Source organism: Phascolarctos cinereus, unplaced genomic scaffold (genome assembly GCF_003287225.1).
Source record: "Phascolarctos cinereus isolate Bilbo 61053 unplaced genomic scaffold, phaCin_HiC Scaffold_5;HRSCAF=322, whole genome shotgun sequence".
NCBI lineage: Eukaryota > Metazoa > Chordata > Mammalia > Diprotodontia > Phascolarctidae > Phascolarctos > Phascolarctos cinereus.
Genome location: NW_027555958.1, coordinates 235540279 through 235560614, shown reverse-complemented (window position 1 = coordinate 235560614; position 20336 = coordinate 235540279). Strand labels below are relative to the sequence as shown.

Genomic DNA, 20336 nt, shown 5'->3' with positions numbered 1-20336 from the left:
TCTCCAGATATCACCCTTCATCTTCAACTCACCCTGTGCCCTCTATCTATCTATCTATCTATCTATCTATCTATCTATCTATCTATCATACATACATACATATAATTTTTCCCCTCACTACCCTAATACTGACAAAGGTCTCATGAGTTATAAATATCATCTTTCCATGCAGGAATGTAAACAGTTCAGCCTTAATAAGTCTCTTATGATTTCTCTTTCCTGTTTACCTCTTCATGTTCCACTTGAGTCTTGTATTTGAAAGTCAAATTTTCTATTCAGCTCTGGTCTTTTCATCAAGAATGCTTGAAAGTCCTCTATTTCACTGAATGACCATTTTTTCCCCTGAAGGATTATACTCAGTTTTGCTGGGTAGGTGATTCTTGGTTGTAATCCTATCTCCTTTGCCCTCCGAATATTATATTCCATGCCCTGGTCCCTTAATGTAGAAGCTGCTAAATCTTGTGTTATCCTGATTGTGTTTCCACATACTTGAATTGTTTCTTTCTGGCTGCTTGTAATATTTTCTCCTTGACCTGGGAACTCTGGAATTTGGCTACAATATTCCTAGGAGTTTTCCTTTGGGGATCTCTTTCAGGAGGAGATCTGTGGATTCTTTCAATTTCTATTTTGCCCTCTGGTTCTAAAATATCAGGGCAGTTTTCCTTGATAATTTCTTGAAAGATGATGTCTAGGCTCTTTTTTTGATCATGGCTTTCAGATAGTCCAATAATTTTTAAATTCTCTCTCCTGGATCTATTTTCCAGGTCAGTTGTTTTTCCAATGAGATATTTCACATTGTTTTCTAATTTTTCATTCTTTTGGATTTGTTCTGCTGTGTCTTGATTTCTCATAAAGTCACTATCTTCCAATTGCTCTATTCTAATTTTTAAGGAAGTATTTTCTTCAGTAAGCTTTTGGACTTCCTTTTCCATTTGGCCAATTTTTCTTTTTAGGGCATTCTTCTCCTCATTGGCTTTTTGGACCTCTTTTGCCATTTGGGTTAGGCTATTTTTTAAGGTGTTATTTTTTCAGTATTTTGGGGGTCTCCTTTAGCAAGCTGTTGACTTGTTTTTCATGATTTTCTTGCATCACTTTCATTTCTCTTCCCAGTTTTTCCTCTACTTCCCTTACTTGCTTCTCAAAATCCCTTTTGAGCTCTTCCAAGGCCTGGGACGGATTCATATTTTTCTTGGAGGCTTTGGATGTAGGAGCTTTGACTTTGTTGTCTTCTTCTGGTTGTATGTTTTGATCTTCTTTGTCACCAAAGTAAGATAATATAGTCTGACTCTTTTTGCGAGGTTTGCTCATGATCCCAGCCAACTACTTGAGTTTTAAACTCTTTGTTAAGGTAAGAGTCTGCTTCCAATGTGGAGAATGTACTGTCCCAAGCTTCGGGGGTTTGTATAGCTGTTTTCAGAGATACTTCTAGGGACCTGTAAATTTTCAGTTCTTCCAAGGTGGTATGATAAGGGACGAGGTGTTTACTCTTTTCCTGGCCTGTGCTCTGGTCTTTGAGTGACCAGACACAAGCAGTCTTTTCTCTCTTGGAATTGTGAGGTGGGTTTCCTCTTCACCACCACTACAAGATCCACTGCGCCAGCATTCCTCCTCACCCCAGAACAGTGACCCAGATCCAAGCACTGGCAAAGCAAGAGATTCCTGCCTCAGCACCAGCAAAGAGATCCCTGCAGACCCGCTCTGATCAGCCACTTGATTCCCCCTCAGTCTGTGGGCCGGAAGCTCAGAACGCAGCCACCACTCGGCGCCTGTGCTCTGTACTCTGGAGCTGGCTCTGACCTAGCTCTTCTCTCAGCACTGTAGAAACAGACTTTTCCCACTGACCTTCTAAGTTGTCTTTGGCATTAGTGGATTGAGGAGTCTGGAAATCGCCACAGCTGCCTGTGATTCATTCCTCTGAGGCCTGCTCCAGGTTCACTGCGGCCTGTGCACCCATGCCAAACTGCACTCTTCTCCCCACGTGGCGCGATATGCCTTTCTGATCAACCATCTAGGCTGTCTTGAGTTGGAAATTTGTTTTACTCTGTCTTTTTGTGGTTCTGCTGCTTTAGAATTTATTTAGAGCCATTTTTTTAGGTGTATCTGGAGGGGTTTTGGGGGAGAGCTCAAGCAAGTCACTGCTTTCATGCCGCCATCTTAGCTCCGCCCTTTGGCCTTCATTTTCTAAGAGGACTAATGACATCACAGGTTATGTCTCGACTTGTGCATGAATTGGATTTAAGTGAGTCATCAGCTTCTCTTTCTTCCAGAATCATCAAAGTCCAGTGGCGAGACAAAAGTCAAGATGACTGGTGATGGCCCAGGATGCAGTGGATGACCTTGGCATCTTCAACATCTGACAAGCTCTAAGTGCTCCACGGCACTGGTGCACTTCAGTGGCCTTTGTGGCTATTGGAACAATTTTTTCTCAGTCCCCATTCAGCCAGGTGTAATTCTTCAAATGCTTGAGGTAGACACCCCACTAACTCACCAACAGGTTTGAGGCCTGGCAGTTCCCCTCAACCTGGTTTAGCCCATCTGCCAAGATGGTCTGCCAGGAAGTGGCCCCTGCATGTGCTACAACTTCTTGGAGCCACAGGTGAAAGTTGGGTGACAGGTAGACCTCAAAGGTAGATGAGCAGCCCTGAAAAGGGTGCAGCAAACCCTCATACCAGAGTTGCTGGGCCTCCTTGAACACCACATACACCCCTACTCATCTTCATTGCCAAGAAGTAGAAGGGAGTATATTAGGAGCAGAGAGCCCAGGGTAGATAAGAGGCTCAGGAAGGGCCAGGCATAGGCTTGTACAAAGATGACTCCATTATCACTCATCTTCACTTATCCTTAGGAGCAAGGATTAGACTCAGCTATTATGGGGTTCAGAACAAAGGAGAAAATGCCTGGAAGGAGGCCACACAGAGTAACACAAACCCATCCCTCGGAAAGAAGACACAGAAGAAAAGCCACCCCAAACTCCACTCTTATAGGGATAGCCCAAACCTCCAATTTCTTTGTCTCACCCCTTTATCATGACCTCCTTGATATCATGGATCACCCTGACACAGGATACTGGATCCTCCTTGAGGTTCAATAAGTTAAAGGCAATGTAACACGGGAACACAGGAGAGGAAGAAGACTCATTTCCTCCTAGATCAGAGAAGCTCACGGCTTAAAAGACCCCAGATCTGGAACTATAAGGGGCTTTACAGGCCATGTGGTTCAAACCTCTCATTTTATAATTGAAGCTGAGACAGAGAGTTAAAGTAACTTGCCCAAGGTCACAAAAGCTGTTAGTCTCAGAGCCAAGATCAGACCTCGGGTCCTTGGAAGATTGGTAGAAAGTGATGGAGGGAGAGAGGGGGAGATAGTAAAACAGACATACCCCTGGAATGGAAACCAGGTCATCTGGGCTCAAATCCAAGCTCTCATACCCTAAGCAAATCCCCCAGGGCTTCAATTGGCCCAGCTGTAAAATAAGGAAAGTGTCATTTCCTCCAAAGTTTGCCCTAACTTTCCTTCCTCCTTTAATTAATGTCTTTCCTGCTCAGATTTCACAGAACATTTTTTTGGTTTCTCTTTAAAGCACATATTTTTACAGTTCAGTTAGAGATTCAAGGGAAAGAGATCAATTGAGCATATAATAAAAATCTACTGCCCTGCATGTGGGATACAAAGGGAAAAAAATGGAATCGTCCTTGCCCTCAAGAAGTTCTGTTGGGGGAGATGACATGTACATATGTCAATCAATAAACATTTATCAAGCACCTACTATGTGCCAAGCAGCTAGGTGACTCAGGGACCTATAGTCAGGAAGACCATGTGTATTCATGGCTGGGTGACCTTGGGCAAGTCATTTAATCTCTGTTTGCCTTAATTCATTGGAGAAAGAAATGGCAAACCACTCTAGCATCTCTGCCAAGAAAACCCCACATGGGGTCAAAATGTGTCACACACAACTGAATGGCTAAACAATAATATGCCAAGCACTGTGCTAAATAAATAAAAGGCACTTGGAATAAAAAAAAGACAGGGGCAGCTAGGTGGCACAGTACATAGAGCACTAGCCCTAGAGTCAGGAGGACCTGAGTTCAAATCTGGCCTCAGACACATAACACTCACTAGCTGTGTGACTCTGGTCAAGTCACTTAACCCCAATTGCCTCACCAAAAAAATAAAAATAAATAAAATAAAAAGAGGCAAAAGACAGTCCTGTCCTCAAGAAGGTTACAGTCTAATGGGGGAGACAACATGTACACGCACAAATATATGCAAAATAAATGCCAGGTTATTTGATGGGAAGAGTCAGTAGTGGGGGATGGGGTGAGAGGAGACTCAGGAAGGGCTTCTTGATCTGAGCTTTGAAGGCAACAGAGATCCTAAGAGGTAGGCCTAGGAATGAGTAGAGAGGGCATTCTAGGCATGAGGATTTTGTTCTGTTCAATCATTCAGTTGTGTCTGTCTTTTCTTGACCCAATGGACCACACTGTCCATGGGGCTTTCTTGGTAAAAATACCAGAGTGGTTTGCCATTTCCTTCTCCAGTGGATTAAGACAAATAGAAGTTAAATGACTTGCCCAGGGTCACACAGCTAGTAAGTGTCTGAGGCCAGATTTGAACTCAGGAAGATGAGTCTTCCCTGACTCCAACCTAGTACTCTCTTCACTGTACCACTAGCTGCCCAAAGTATAGTGGACAACTGTATAAAAAGCAGAGAGATCAAGATATTATGTCAATGAATGACAAGTGTCAGGAACAGCAAGAAGCCCAGCTTTCCTGGGCCACAAAGTATGTGAAGGGGAGTAATATCGATAAGTTGTGGCTAACAAGACATGTCAGTCAAAAAAGGCCCTGAGCATGCAGGTATGTGAGATCCAACCAGAAGCAATCAAGCTTTGCTCAGGGCTGTCCCTGAGTGACTTATCACAATATAATGAAGCTATTTCAACATGCTTTACAGATGTTCTGATCCTGAGCAAGGCAGACATGAATGTACCTCTTTGTTAGCAAATGACTGCACCTCAGGGATTCATCAGTCACTGGAGGGACTGGGGTTCTCCTGTTGGTATGACCTCTAATACCCTCTGTGGGTTTGTGGAGGACGCGCCAAGTCAGATCAGTCCGCACCACTCAGTATCCAGCGCCTGTTATCTGTCCATTTTGGGGTCTGTGGAGAGGCCTGAGGTAAGAGGCAGGACCCAGGACCTGTGATCTCATTAGTAGGGAACAACCCTTCTACCAATATAGATTGGCTCTTCCTCTGCAAGTCTTAGAGTTGCCTAGGGCACTGAAAAGTTAAATATCTTGTCCTGACAATCTATGTCCAAGGTAGACTTGAACTCTAGGAGGCAGCTAGGTGGTTCAGTAGATACATCACTGGGCCTAGAGTCAAGAAGACCCAAGTTCAAATCCGGCTTCAGATGCTTACTAGCTGTGTGATCCTGAGCAAGTCACTTAACCTCTGTTTGCCTTAATCTACTGGAGAAGTAAAAGGCAAACCACTCCAGTATCCTTGTCAAGAAAACCCCATTAAAATAAAAAGAAAGAAAGAAAAAGAAAACCCCATGGACAGCAGTGGTGTGCTATGGTCCACAGGGTCACAAAGAGTTGGATACAATTGAACAACAGACTTGTGCCCAGGTCTTCCCAACTCTGAAGCTGGCTCTCCAATACTCTCTGCTGTTTCTCCTCTGGAATACAGGTAATAATTAATGCTTGGTGAATAACTGATCAGCATATACTATTGTGGTATGACTAATCCTTTTGCCAGACTGTGAATTTTACAAGGATAGGGACTAAGCATTTTCTAAATTTTGTAACACTTTCCATGATGAATACAGTATTCTGTATACAGTATGCACTTAATAAATGTATGTTGGATGAGTGACACCGTGCCTATCTTATGAAGGCAATACAGGTTTATAAGATTAGATGACATATCTAATAAAGGTGTCTTTTTTTTGGAAGTGGGGGGTATGGGTTACTGGGGAGCCCTAGATAACTGAAGGGGGAAATCAGGCTGCTTCCCCAAACTCTTTTAGATTTTTTCCCCTTTTTCATTCCACCATAGCCACAACCAAGAATGTTTTATGACCAGGGCAAAGACTCAAATGAAGCAAAGACCTCATCAATTAATCAGGAATTAAGATGAGCAGGGTGGTGAAAGGAGCTTACCCCAGCCCACCATCTGGCAGCTCCCTATTTTAAATGATCATTGCTAATTAGGTGCTAATCTCTTGTTCTAGACGGCTGAAATTCTTCAAGTGATGTTAGCACTCTCTAACTCAGGGGTTCTTAACCATTTCATGACATGAACCCCTTGGACCATCTAGTGATGCCTATGGACCCCTTCTCAGAATGTTTTTAACAGCATAAAATACATAGGATAACAAAAGAAACCAATTATACTGAAAAATGACTATCTATATTTATACCTTAAAACCAAGTTCATTGAGCCCCCAGGTTAAGCGCTCCTGCTCTAAATTCTGAGCCCTGCATCCATTCCCTCTCCTCAATGTCCACTGTTAACCAGAAGCCACCTAACTTCACCCAACTCAAGGGAATCCCCAGGGCTTGAACTCTAGGCAGGATGAAGAAGCCAGCGTTAGCTTGGACACATGCCCATATTCCTCCTTCCTGAGCTCTCAGTTCTAAATTCCTGATCATGGTCCAAAGCAGCTCAGGCCAAGGCTCCAAGAGGTCAGATATCTAGAGAAGTCATGTTTATCCCAGGGTTTGGGTTTGTTTGTTTATTTTTTTCCTTTCTTCCCCTTAAAACTTCCATCCTGGTCTCCTACCTCCCCCAGGGCTTATGTGTCCCACTCCGGGTGTATCCTCAAGGACAGACTAAAGAACTAAGGGTAGAGGAAGTTCAGTGGGGTGGAGAGAATGGGAAAGTGAAATCTAAGAAGCCAGAAACCAAAGAAACAAGAAAGCCAAGGGGAATGATTCAGCAGGAAAGGAGTAAAGCAAGGCTGGGAGGGCTAGGGAGATTTCACCTTAAGGGTACAACCTGTGGTTTACTCAGATTCTGCTGTCTCTTCTTGCACATGTGCCCCAGAAAAACTTCCCCTTCTTTCTATGTGTGTGTGTGTGTGTGTGTGTGTGTGTGTGTGTGTGTGTGTGTGAGAGAGAGAGAGAGAGAGAGAGAGAGAGAGAGAGAGAGAGAGAGAGAGAGAGTACCTGAGTCAGACAGAGACGGAGAGCCAAAGCCAGATAGGAACAAACAGATAAAGAAAGAGACAGAGACAGACAGAGAGAAAGAGAGAGAGATGCACATGTACACACAAGAGAGCAAACATGCCTCCCCTACCCCAAAGAAAAATAACAAAAACCAAGCCCACATGCTAAAATGTCACTTTGAACTCTTTAGTGTTTTACCTTTTCTATCTCCCCATGATCTCACCACGGGAGCTCCCATCCTAACCTAAACCTATGTGCTCATACAGTGAGGTAAACATGCAAAAATACTTCATTCTGGCATTTTTCACACTTTCCTAAAATTCCCACTGACTGCAAAGCCAGCAGGCCCAGACCAGGGCGTGTGAGGTCCAAAAGGCAGTGACTAGACAGTGTAGACCTTGAGCTTGCTCCCTCAGGACATAAGAACCAAAAAAGCAGAGGAGCTGAAATAAGGGACAGGGCCTAGCATACCAGGTCCTAGATCACCAATGGGGATCTTACGCTCCCATGGAGCCAGGTACCCACAGACCAAGGCAGCTTATATCAACACTGACCCAAGAATTTCTGTATGTAAGAAGCTTCTTCACACACACAAAAAGGGGGCTTCTTCTTCTGAAGACAAACAAGTATCATCTGTTTTAATGTATCTCCTAGCTACAGGTAACTCTCAAGGTAGTTTTGCAGTAGATTCTCCACACTAAACTTTTCAAGACTCAACCCTGACACTAATCAGCTGTGTGACCCTGGGTTATTTACTTCACTCCTCTGAGCCTCGGTTTCCTCATCTGCAAAAAAAAAAAAGGGGGGTTGGAACAGACGCTCTTTGGATTCCCTTTCCAGCTATAATACGCTACACTATATATCTTGACTATATACAGTTGTTCGCATTTTGTCTCCTCCATCAGAATGAGGAGGCCAGGGTCCATGTTCTTACCTTTCTATCTGTAGTGCTTAGCACAGTGTCTGACACATAGTATGCACTAAACAAGTATTTTGTTCACTAAATGACTAAACTGTAGCTGTTTTTCCCCCAATGCTAAGGGAACCCATCATCTTGGTGGGGCATGCACAGGTACAGGAGACCTACTGTGACATCCACAAAAGATGAAGTCTTTCCTAACCATATAGTGGCATACCCCTCCTCTGAAACTCCACTGCATATGTACATATACATACAAAGATAATTAGCAACACTAAATAGTACATATAGAAGTGCATGGATTCAAGTGTGTGTGTGTGTGTGTATATATATATACATAAACATACAATACATAAGTACATAGGAAGCAAAATAATGTGTAGGAAGAGTTCTGAATCTAAATCAGAGAATCTGGGTTCAAATCCTATCCCTCTTATTTCCTGTGTGACCCCAGGCAAGTTGATTAACTTCTCTGGGCCAGTTTCCACAGAAATAAAATGAGGGGGGTTGGGTTACATGATCTCTAGGACATCCCTTCCATCCCTAAATCTATGATCCAATGGTCTTTCAGGGACTTAGTCTCCTTATCTGAAAAATGGAATAGAGGATCTCTAAGGTCCCTTCTAACTCAACTCTCTGTTATTATACACATTGAGGGTAGAGACTGTATCATATTCATCTTGCATGCTGCCCACTACAGAAGTTGCCCATAGGTTACTCAATAATGTCTCTTAAGATAGGCAACAAAGATTTACCCAATTTACTCTTTTTTTTTTGGTTAGGCAATTGGGGTTAAGTGACTTGCCCAGGGTCACACAGCTAGTGTCAAGTGTTTGGTCTGAGGCTGGATTTGAATTCAGGTCCTCCTTCAGGGCCAGTGCTCTATCCACTGCACCACCTAGCTGCCCTCCAATTTACTCTTGACAGAAGCTTGTACTATTAAACAACATGAGAAATAGAAGTTGTTGTTTTTCAGTCATTTCAGTTGTGTCTGACTTTTTGTGACCCTATTTGGGGCTTCCTTGGCAAAGATACTGAAGTGGTTTGCCATTTCCTACTCCAGCTCATTTGACAGATGAGGAAACTGAGGCAAACAGGGTTAAGTGATTTGCCCAGGGTCACACAGCTAGTAAGCATCTGAGGCCAAATTAGAACTCGGGAAAACAAGTTCCTGACTTTAGGATTGGTATTCTATCCACTGCACCACCTAACGCCCTAATAGAAAGAAAGGAAAATATTAATAAAGAAAAAATAGAAGAGGCTTAGGGCCTTTAGGGACCTGAAACTTCCAGTTTGATGATAGAAGTCCATGCCTTCAGAAGCTCCCTGTTTAACAGGAGTGGCAGTACCTGGCCTGGGATAATTCATAATCTGATGGGAGAAGAGGCCTGTCAAGGGACTCATCCGGTTTCCATCTTCCTCTGCCACCTGAGGTCAGAGTCTAGTAACAACATTTACAAACTTCTTAGTACAAGTCTCCGAGTTGATGCCCAGTTAGCTGGGGTCTGAGCTAAGATAGAGCCCCTATCTCTCCCCCTACACACACCCACACCCACACCCACACACAGAGGAACATTTTTGGTCTTTTCTGAGAAGAAAATGAGAAAGGGGCCCATGGACACATTGCCCCAGGATCTGCTCAGCCTTCCAGTGATGTAAATCCAGTTAGTTCTGGGTCGTTTGGGCCGTAACTCCAAGAGAGGGGTTGCCACCCAAGGGAAGAGGGCCTCTCTATGACAAACTGTCTCCAAACAGGAAGGGGTTCTTACCAGAGGAATGTGGGCTTCTCTCTGCCAGACTTTATTCCTTCATTGCCTATCAGATAAACTTTTTCTGTAAACTTAAAAACAAATCCTAATGACAAAGAATATTACGTAACACCGTCCATAGCCCTTTGTCTAATCAGAAGAGTACTTGGCAAGGGGGAACCCAAGCCATTATAGGGATAATGGGCTCTTTGACCAGAGCAGCCCAGACCCTTTTCTCCCCCAAGGGAGAAAGGCCTGGACAGAGAAGATACCATTTGTGACAATGTGCTAGGCTCATGCCTCAGTGAAACATGGTGTCATAGTCCAACACCCTGCCCCATTCACAAAGTCTCTACAGCCCCAGTCAAGCAGATCCCGGGAAATAAGCAACATTCCCATATTCCTTATCACAGCTACAGAAAGCTGAACAGGAATTGGACAGGTGAGGGATAGAGGGCAGGTGGGTTTGGACCACAGGCACTCTGACCTCCCTTTTAGCAAAAGTCATTGCCCCTGCAGTCCTCGGGTTTGCAGAGCCTCTGGGGTGCCCCTTCTTTACCTCACTTCACCCCAACCCAGTCCACTGCGTGCATCCAATCACCTCCGACTCTTCCCCATCTCCTAAGCGCTTGGGGGTGCCTGCAGAAGCATAAGAGGGCAGACGCTAACGGGGCCGGGCGTGGGGGTGCATCTCTCCGGAGGGCCTGGACTACCACCTCCCCGAGGGAAGTTTGGATGCCCAGAGGGGCTCGCTCACCTCGGCTTCTTGCAAAGCCGGCTCCCCACTCCGAGGCAGCGTGGCGGGGGCCCCTGAACTGCAGCCCCGACCGGCAGCCTGCAGGAGCCCCCTGAGCGTCCGGGATACTGACCATACAGCCATGGGGCCAGAAAGCAGCCAGTCCACGTCCCGACCAAGGCTTCCGAGCAGCTGCGAACAGGGCTAGCTCAGTCCCTACTTACCCCCTGCAGAGATCCGAATCCGGAGAGGCGGGCGGGGGCGAGGCCCGCGCAGCCAATCAGTAGTCGCGTCGGTGCCTCAATGCCTTCTGGACTTGTAGTTCCAGGCTCTTTCGAGCTAGGGTAGAACGCTTCTCAGCCCTGTTGGTGTGACCCCGAATTGAGGCAACTAGCCTGGGTGTGGATTATAACTCCGCTGCCTGGTTTCCATCAAGGCCTGGATGAATAGGTTCTTGCCCAGGAATGTGCTTTGGGCTTGTTAGGGGGCCTTGTCCAGCCTCTCCAGAGACTGACAACGTGGGTGCTCTCCACACCCACGCAGAGTGAAACCGATCCATGCTTAAATAGAAAGGAAAATTTAAACTAATCCCTTCTCATGATTACTCACGAAAGAATTTAAGCTTCCCGAGGGCAAGGACTTTCTTTTTGCTTGTACTTATATTCTCAGCACTTAGCACCGTACGTGGCACATATTAAGAGACCTGGCTCTGGCCAGATTTAAAACATTGGGCAAATTTCTCTTGAGGGCCTTCTGTTCTTGGGAACCAGTGCAGTTTAATAGATAGAACAATAGACTGGAGTCAGAAGATGTTATCTAACTACTGACTTTGATACTTACCTGTTTAACCCCAATTGGGCAAGACGTCACTTTACTCCAGGAATCAGTTTCTTTTTCTACATGAGGTGGTGGTAGTGGTGGTGGTGGTGAGCTGGATGATTTCTATCAATCAATCAATACATTTATTAAGCGTCTACTATGTGCCAGGCACTTTGCAAAGTGAAAAGAATATAAATAAAAGAGAAATAGCCCCTGCTCTCAAAGACTTTACAATCTAATGGGGGGGAGATAGCATGAAAACAAATATATGCAAAGCAAGCTATATAGAGGACAAATTAGAAATAATTAACATAAGGAAGATCCTATAATTAAGAGGGGTTGGGAAAGGCTTCCTGTAGAAGGTGGGATTTTGGCTGGGATTTAAAGGCAGCTAGAGAGGACAGTAGTTGGAGTGCAGGAGCAAAAGCATCAGATACATGGAGATCAGCCAATGAAAATGGCTAGAGCCAAGAGACAGAGTGACTTGTTCTTGGAATAGCCAGGAGGAAGCCAGTGTTACTGGACTGAAGAGTATATGTTGGAGAGTAAGGTGTAAGAAGACTGGAAAGGTAGAAGGGGGCTCAGTTATGAAAGGCTTTGAGCAGGGGTGGGGAACCTTCAGCCTCAAGGCCACATGTGGCCCTCTAGGTCCTCAAATACAGCCCTTTGACTGAATCTGAACTTCACAAAACAAATCCCCTTAATGGGAGGATTTTTTTCTGTAAAACTTGGACTCAGTCAAAAGGCTGCACCCAAGGACCTAGAAGGCCATATGTGGCCTTGAGGTCACAAGTTCCCCCACCCCTGCTTTTCCTTCCAATTCTAAATTCAATTGTTCCCTTATGGTATCTCTCCCCAACCTCCAAGGTCCCCAGAGATGGCCCAGGCTGCATTGTCACGTGGGAGGGGACAGTCAATCATATTTAGCCATTGATTTATTTCCTTTCCCACATTCCTATTCCCAGATAGCTGTCATGGCACTGTTATCCAGACTATTTTTTGTTGTTGCATAATACCAGTTTTAGCTGAGTTGAGGCTAGGTAGATGGGTCAAAGTCTAGAACATAAGGTATTCTGATGTCCCCTGGGACATCACACTTGAGAATTCTGAGTAACCATGGGAAGTGCAGCATGAAGGCAACCTGGTCTTTTGAGCTTAAGAAAAGATTCAGAATGACTTAAGGAAGAAAGACTGTTTTGGAAGGGTATCCAAAGGCTATCTAGTCCAACCATTTTCCCCCCAACACCTGAGAGTTCATCAGTGACCAGAAATTCCTTCGTCAACATCAATTCAATTCACCATTTATTTAAGTGTCTTCTATATGCCAGGCTCTGTGTGTGGGTACAAAGACAAGATCTGCCCTTGCATATGTTCTGCCGAATACATGTAAAACAGACAAGGCAATACAGTATAGTCTGTGCTGGAAGAGAATACTAACAACTTAAAAGAACAGGAAAGGCTATGGGGAGGAAGTTAAGGAAGAAAGTTAAGTTAAAGAAGGACAATAAGGAATCTTTGAGACAGAGGCTGGGAGGGAATATGTTCCAGGTATAGGGTGACAGCATGTATAAGGGATGGGAAATAGGATACTGAGTTTGGGGAACAGCAAATAGGCCAATTTGCCTGAAATAGGGAATGTTTAGAGGGAAGTATATTTGTAAGCAAATAAATTTATAAATAAATTTACAGGTAAATATACTTATGTAAAATAAGTTCAGGAAGGTAGGTCAGAACCAAACTATGCAAGGTTTTAAATGTCTAGCTGAGGAGTTTGTATTTTATCCTGAAGGCAATAAGGAGCCAATGAAAATTTTTAAGCAAGGGAGTGACATGATCAGGCCCCTGTGCTTTAAGGAAAATTGTGTTTATATCTGTGTGGGAGGATTCAAGGGAAGAGAAGTCAGACAGACCAAAGCAGAATAAGTGAGAGTAATGAGGGGCCTGAATAAGAATGGTTGCTATATGAGTGAAAAGAAGGGAACAGATGCAAAATATTGTGGGGATAGAATCTTCAAGACTACAACAAATGGTCATCCTGTTACTAATTCCTTAGCCTCTTTAAATGCCAAGATCTACTCCCTCACTCCACTTCTGTCACACATAGGGATTGGTCATACTCTAGATTATCATCATTATTCCCAAAGTGTTCCACTTCCCTAATTAAAAATTCTGACATTTCCTATTTGACCACAACCTCCTACCATTTTGATTCACTCCTCTGAATCTATTCTTTATCTTCATTAGGATCTCCAATCATCCCCTCCTCTTGGGATTTCCTAAGGCCATGACAACTTCTGATCTGACTTTACTTTTTTCCCTTTCCAATCTCAACCCAATAGTTAGCCATTTCGAATCTATACTGTCCTCTGTGCTTGAATGTCTTGACCCCTTGACCTTTCCCCCTCATATTTTGCCAAACTCTGCCTTACATTACTCCCTCTTTCACTTCCTCTGATCCTGTTCATGAATCTGGAAGGAGTCATGAGTGACTATGCTGATTGGTTACACGATAAATCCATTTTATCCAACACAAATGAGCCCTTGCTACACCAAGGCAATCCTTTTATTCCTTCTTAATTGATTCCCTGTATCACTCCCCATAGGCAGCTAGTTGGCAAAAAGGATAGAGTGCCCTGCCTGGAGTCAGTAAGACCTGAGTTCAAAACCAGCCTAAGACACTTACTAGCTTTGTGATCCTGGGCAAGTTATTTAACCCTGTTTGCCTTAGTTTCCTCATCTGTAAGCTGGAGAAGGAAACGGCAAACCACTCCAAGTAGCTTCATCAAGAAAACCCCAAATGAGGTCATGAAGGGTCGGATATGACTGAAAAAACTGAGCAAAAAGCATCACTCCCTGGAGAAACTATTCCAAACCTTTTCCCTCCTGAAGCTTCCTCTACCCCCATTAGCTGAGGACCTTGCCTCTTACTTTATTGAGAAAATTGAGGCCTGATAAGGTCCCTCTCCTCTCATTCTTATCATTATAAAATCCCTTGACATTATTTCCCACTCTCTCCTCCTTTCCTTCAGTCCCTAAAAGAAATGGCCCTTTTCCTTGCCAAGGCCAACTCATCTATATGTGTGTTTGATCCTAATCCCTCCTCTTTCTTTCTTTCTTTCTTTCTTTTTCTTTCTTTCTTTCTTTCTTTCTTTCTTGCTTGCTTGCTTGCTTTCCTTCTTTCTTCCTTTCCTTCTCTCTCTCTCTCTCTGTCTCTCTCTCTGTCTCTCTGTCTCTGTCTCTCTCTGTCTCTCTGTCTCTGTCTCTGTCTCTGTCTCTCTCTCTCTCCACCACCAGTTTCTCCCTATCTTTCCCTCTTTCCCTACTGCTTTAAAGCATGCCCAAGTCTCTCCATCTTAAACAAAATTCACTGAACCCCAATCATCCCCTAAAGATACTGTCATACCTTTTTCCTTTTCTCAGACAAATTCCTTGTAAAATGTGTCTGCACTTGCTGCCTTCTCTCCCCTTACCTTTCAACCTTTTGTAACCTGACTTCTGACCTCAGGACTCAAATGAAATTGCTCTCTCCAAAGGTACTAATGATCCCTTAACTGCCAATCTGATGGCCTTTTCTCAGTCCTTATCCTTCTTGACCTATCACCTGCATTTGACAGTCAACCTTCCTGTTGTCCTGGATATTCTCTCCTCTCTGGATTTTCATGACACTGCTCTCTCCTGGTTCTCCTCCTATTTATCTGACTGATCTTTCTGAGTCTTCTTTGCCGGCTCATATCATACCCACTAACTCTGGGTTTTCCACAAGTCTAGGTCCTGGTTCCTGTTTATTTCTCCCTTTTCTTTCAGGCCCTTGTAGAGAAGAGATAACTTCGTTAGTTCCCGTGGGTTTAACTATCATCTCTACTTACATAACTCTCAGATCTATTCAACCCAGGCTCTCCCTTGAGCTCCAGTCCCATGTCACCTATTAGTTGTTTCAAACTGGATGTCCCAGAGACATCATAAACTCACCATGTCCAAAACATAGATCACTATCTTTCTCTCCAAACTTTCCCCTCTTCCAAATTTTCCTATTTCTATTGAAGGCATCACCATCTTTCTATAGCTACTACCTCATTTCAGGTCTTCATCACCTCCTATGTATTTATCACCTTCATCACATTCCTAGATTACTACAACAACCTCTTAATTGTCCACCTACTTTAAATCTTCCCCTACTCCAGTACATCCTACACCCTTCTGCCAAAACGCTTGTCCTTAAGCTTAGGTGTGACCATGTGGTGCCCCTCCTCAATCAATGCAGTGGCTTCCTATATCTATAAATTCCTCTGTTTAGTTTTTAAAGCCCTCTACAACCTTACCCCAACCTATCTCCAGCATCACTGAAGAGCACTCCCCTTCCTTCACTTTATGACTCAGCCCAACTGGCCTTCTCTCTGTTCCTCATATATAAGAAACACCATCTCCTTTTTCTGTATTTTTGTGCTGGACATCCTGGAATGCATTCTTTCCTCACCCCAATCTCACAGAGTCTTTCTCTTCCCTTAAGGCACAGCCCAAACACCTGTTCTTTTTTTTTTCTTTTTGTAAAATAATTAATTTATTTATTTTTAGTTTTCAACATTCACTTTCATAAGATTTTGGGTTTTAAATTTTCTCCCCCTCCCTCTCCTCTCCCCATCCCAAGACAGTGTGCAATCTGATATAGGCTCTACTTATACTTTCATATTAAGCATATTTTCCCATTAGTCATAATGTAAAGAACAATTAGAACTAATGGAAGGAACCATAAGAATGAAGCAATAAAATGAAGGAAAAGGAAAGGAAATAGTATGCTTCTATCTGCATTCAGACTCCATAGTTCTTTTAAGTCTTTTGGAGCTGTCTCAGATCCTTGCCTTGCTGAGAAGAGCCAAGTCTATCAAAGTCAGTCATCACACAGTGTAGCTGTTACTGTGTACAATGTTCTCCTGCTTCTGCTCACTTCACTCTGCATCAGTTCCTATAAGTCTTTCTAGGTTTTTCTGAAGTCTGCCTGCTCATCATTTCTTATAACACAATAGGATTCCATTACATTCATATACCACAACTTGTTCAGCCATTCTCTAATTGAAGGGTATCCCCTCAATTTCCAATTTGTTGTCACCACAAAAAGAGCTGCTATGAATATTTTTGTACACATGGGTCTTTTCCCTGTTTTTATGATCTCTTTGTTATATAGCCCTAGAAGTGGTATTGGTGAGTCAAAGGGTATGTACAATTTTATAGCCCTTTGGGCATAGTTCCAAACTGCTCTCTAGAATAGTCGGATTAGTTCACAACTCCACCAACAATGCATCAGTGTTCACATTTTCCCACGTCTTCTCCAACATTTATCATTGTCCTGTTTTGTCATGTTGGCCAGTCTGATAGGTGTGATGTGGTACATTAGAGTCATTTTGATTAGCTTCCTTCATCCCAAACTACCTTGTGCTTAACTACTTCACATTTATTTTTATGTAGTCCCTTTGTATTTATTCTGTATGTACTGATACATGTCTTATTATTGTCATTTTTGTACTTTTGTCTCTCTTATTAGAGTGTAAGCTTCTTGAGGGTAGGGATTATTTCATTATCTATACTTTCATCCCCAGTGCCTAGCACAGTGCCTGATATAGAGTAGGTACTTAATAAATGCTTGTTAATTGATTAATACTTAAGACCCTCTAAGAAGAGGAACTTACCCTCTCTGAAGGTAGCTCATTCCACTTTTGGTCAGACCTGGTTGTTAAACACATTTTTTTTCCCCTCTTTACATCAAACCTAAATCTGTCTCCTAGCAAATTCTTCCCATTGTTCTGACTTCTGCCATCTGGCACTGATCAAAGCAAGTATAATACTTCTTCTACCTAATAACTCCTCAAATATTGACATGACAATTATCATGACGCCTGGAAGTCTTCTCTTCTTCAGGATACCCATCCCCAGTTCCTTCCACTGAAGCTTGTATAACATATTCCTTAAGTCTCTCCCAGCGAAGTTTGTCCATACCTCTCCTAAAATGTATCCAGAACTCATTACAGTACTTAAAATGTCAGCCACTCAGTCAAATAGTATTTATTAAGTGAGTTCACTGGGAATACAAATAGAAAGAAAAGACAGTCTGCCCTCAAGGAGCTTATGTTCCAATGGGGAAGACAACATATAAAAGAAAAGTGAAAAGAAGGACAGGAAGGGATAGAGAGGAGGAGACAAAAGTACCCAGTGCCAGGGCATGGTAGAAGTCCAGATTGCAGCCTGGAGAGGATTAAGACATGTCTGACCCAGTCACCCTCCTTAAAATGGAGATTCTGGGGGCAGGTAGGTGAAGCAGTGGATAGAGCACCGGCCCTGGATTCAGAAGGACCTGAGTTCAAGTCTGGCCTCAGACACAAAACGCTTACTAGCTGTGTGACTGTGGTCACACCCATTGCCTAGCCAAAACAAAACAAAACAAAACAAAAAACAAAAATGGAGATTCTGAGAGGAGCCATCCAATCAGACGGAGAGGCCAGCAATGGCAGAGAATATCCAGTGTGAGAATTCTAGGACTAGAATGAGCTTCAGAATGAAGAGCTGGGATATGGTAGAGGAAGTCAGGAGTGAAGAGCCTGGACATGCGGCTTAATCAGGGCTGAATATAGTGAAACTATTAACTCTCATATTCTAGAAACAATACTTCCCTTAATGCAACCCAGGAGAGCATTAGCTTTTTAGCAATTTTTATTTTATTTTTTTCAAGAGGCAGCGTGACATAGTGTAATTGGATCAAATGTTGGTCTGGAAAGAGTTAAGTTACTAACATCAAAGATTAGTCTTTAGATCCAGTCATTCAATTGTTTTTTTAAATTGCCTTAAAGAACCCTGAGCTCCTATTTTTCAGTTCTGTCTGGCGTGAAAAGCTTTGTCAAGTACTTGGCTAAAATCTAGGTACACTTCCTACTGTTGCTGAGTGTCCTTTGCTCTCAAAGAGGACGATGATATCAGGAAGGTTACGCCATGACTTGCAAGTGAATTGTATTTAAGTGAAGGAGGGCTTTCCGAAGTCTCACTTTCTTCTCCAGAGTCATCTGGGTCCAGTGGCAAGATCAGGGCAACTGGAGATGGTCCTAGATGCAGTGGAAGACAGCCTTTTTAAGCTAAGGTCTTTCCGAATTCTCACTTTGACTGAAGCAATGCCCATTCAGTGTTTAAAGATAGGTAAGAAATTCTGTTAGTAACATAACTCTTTCAAAAAAAAAAGGAAATATGGTTAGTATGGCCTGACCTATTTTGGATGAAACTATGGAAACTTTTGTAATCATTACTTCCTCTTTTAAATGCTTTTAACCCATGTCTTTATTAATGTGTTCTAGAATTTTGCCAGGAAAAGAAGTTAAGCACACTGATCTATAATTTGCATATTTTTCTTTCTTCCCTTTATTTACTTCTTAGTTCACTGAGTTAAGCTAAGTAATAAATAAAACTAGTCAAAGTTAGATAAAGGCCGTAATTAAGTATTATATTTCATAAAACTTTGCTTCAAATGGTAATTTCTCATTTGGCTAATATATTAACAGAGTAATGTAGGCTCATACAGTTAGATTAAGAGGCAGTCATGACAAAGGTATTAGATGTATATATGGGTTCCAATCCTCTTTCTTCTATTTGTTACCTATGTCACTTTAGGGACCTCATTGGGCCTCAGTTTCCTTATCTGTAAAATGAGGAGTGTGGGCTAGATTTTCTTTAAGGTCCTTTTCAGCTCTAAATCCTGAGTCTACCTCTGTCTCATGAATAGAGAACTGATGTCTTTGAACTTTGGATATAAACACACAATATAACCAGTTATGGTACGAAAATAGAACTTTATTAGAATATCAGCATACATCTTGATTAAACACTGACTCCCATTCAGGTAGCTTCCACAAAGTTATGTGGTAGTACCTGTTATAGGTATAATGCCCTGGAGAAAGTAACAGTCTTTAGGGGGGTTGGAATGGGGATAGTAGGGGAGGGTGAAAACCCTGGCCAAACACCAAACTTCTCTTATCTTTAGATTCCATGTCTATAAAATGGTGCTAATAATAGTACCTATTTCCCAGTGTTATTGTGAGGATTAAATGAGATAACATATGTGAAATGCTTTGTAAAGCATAAATGCTAGCTATTAGTAAGCTATAGCAAGGTTCAGGGTCTTTTTCCTCAGAAAGAACAAATGTTCTGGGGCTTGTCCTTCTAATATCCACGTGCACTGGAAGGCTAGGTCTCTAAAGGGTGGCTATGACATCCCTTTAAGGCTCTGGGGTTAACCCTGATGGGCTGGAGTGGTAGGGGTGGAGAGTATATTTTTATCGCTAAACCTCATAAGTCTCCACTGGGGGGCATCCCCCATTGACTATCTATCGATACTTTCAGGCAGCCAGAGTTTCTTGTGAGTGAGATACAGGCAAGGAAATTATGTAAGATCATAGATTTAGATCTGGAGATTCAAGCATTGCTTATCCCTTCCACTCCCCTACTTTCCACTCCATTTAAAAAACAACAATAACACCAACTTCTTCCCTAAAGGCTTCTGTTACATGAAATAATTTTCCTTATTCTTCCTTCCCTTTCCCCTTCTGTCAGTACATCCTATTTATCAACTTTCTATTTTTCTTTTGAGATCATCCCAACATGATAGATTCACATCAATGCCCTCTGTCTAAGTAGATTCCTTCTAACTGCCCTAATGATGTTCTTGGGGGTTACGTGTATCACTTTCCCATTTGGGATTGTAAGCAGTTTGATGTCATTAAGTTCCTCATAATTTCTCATTCATGTTTACCTTTTTATAACTCCCTTAAGTCTTGTGTTTGAATGTCAGATTATTCTATTCAGCTCTGGTCTTTTCATCAGAAATGCCTGAAAGCCCTCTATTTCATTAAATATCTATTTCTCTCTCCCCCCCCCCCCAGATTATACTCAGTTTTCCTGGAGAGGT

General features: G+C 42.8%; 1 protein-coding gene and 1 long non-coding RNA gene across 5 annotated transcripts in view; one reads left to right on the top strand and one right to left on the bottom strand.

Annotated features, from left to right (window-relative positions):
• Positions 1-10818, bottom strand: part of MOCS1 (molybdenum cofactor synthesis 1) — a 41946-nt gene extending 31128 nt beyond the window's left edge. For 2 of the 4 annotated variants that reach the window (XM_020999547.2, XM_020999548.2), the window contains exon 1: positions 10601-10817. In XM_020999547.2, coding sequence (XP_020855206.1) covers positions 10601-10723 — 123 coding nt within the window. In that variant the 5' untranslated portion in view covers positions 10724-10817. Of the gene's footprint in view, positions 1-10600 lie in introns of all 4 variants that reach the window. The other 2 variants (XM_020999551.1, XM_020999549.2) reach the window with 2 other exon arrangements.
• A 7539-nt stretch (positions 10819-18357) lies between these two features.
• LOC110217161 (uncharacterized) overlaps positions 18358-20336 on the top strand; it is a 33704-nt gene continuing 31725 nt past the window's right edge. Inside the window, exon 1 of the long non-coding RNA XR_013487041.1 lies at positions 18358-18574. This is a non-coding gene — a long non-coding RNA (uncharacterized LOC110217161). The remainder of the gene's footprint in view (positions 18575-20336) is intronic.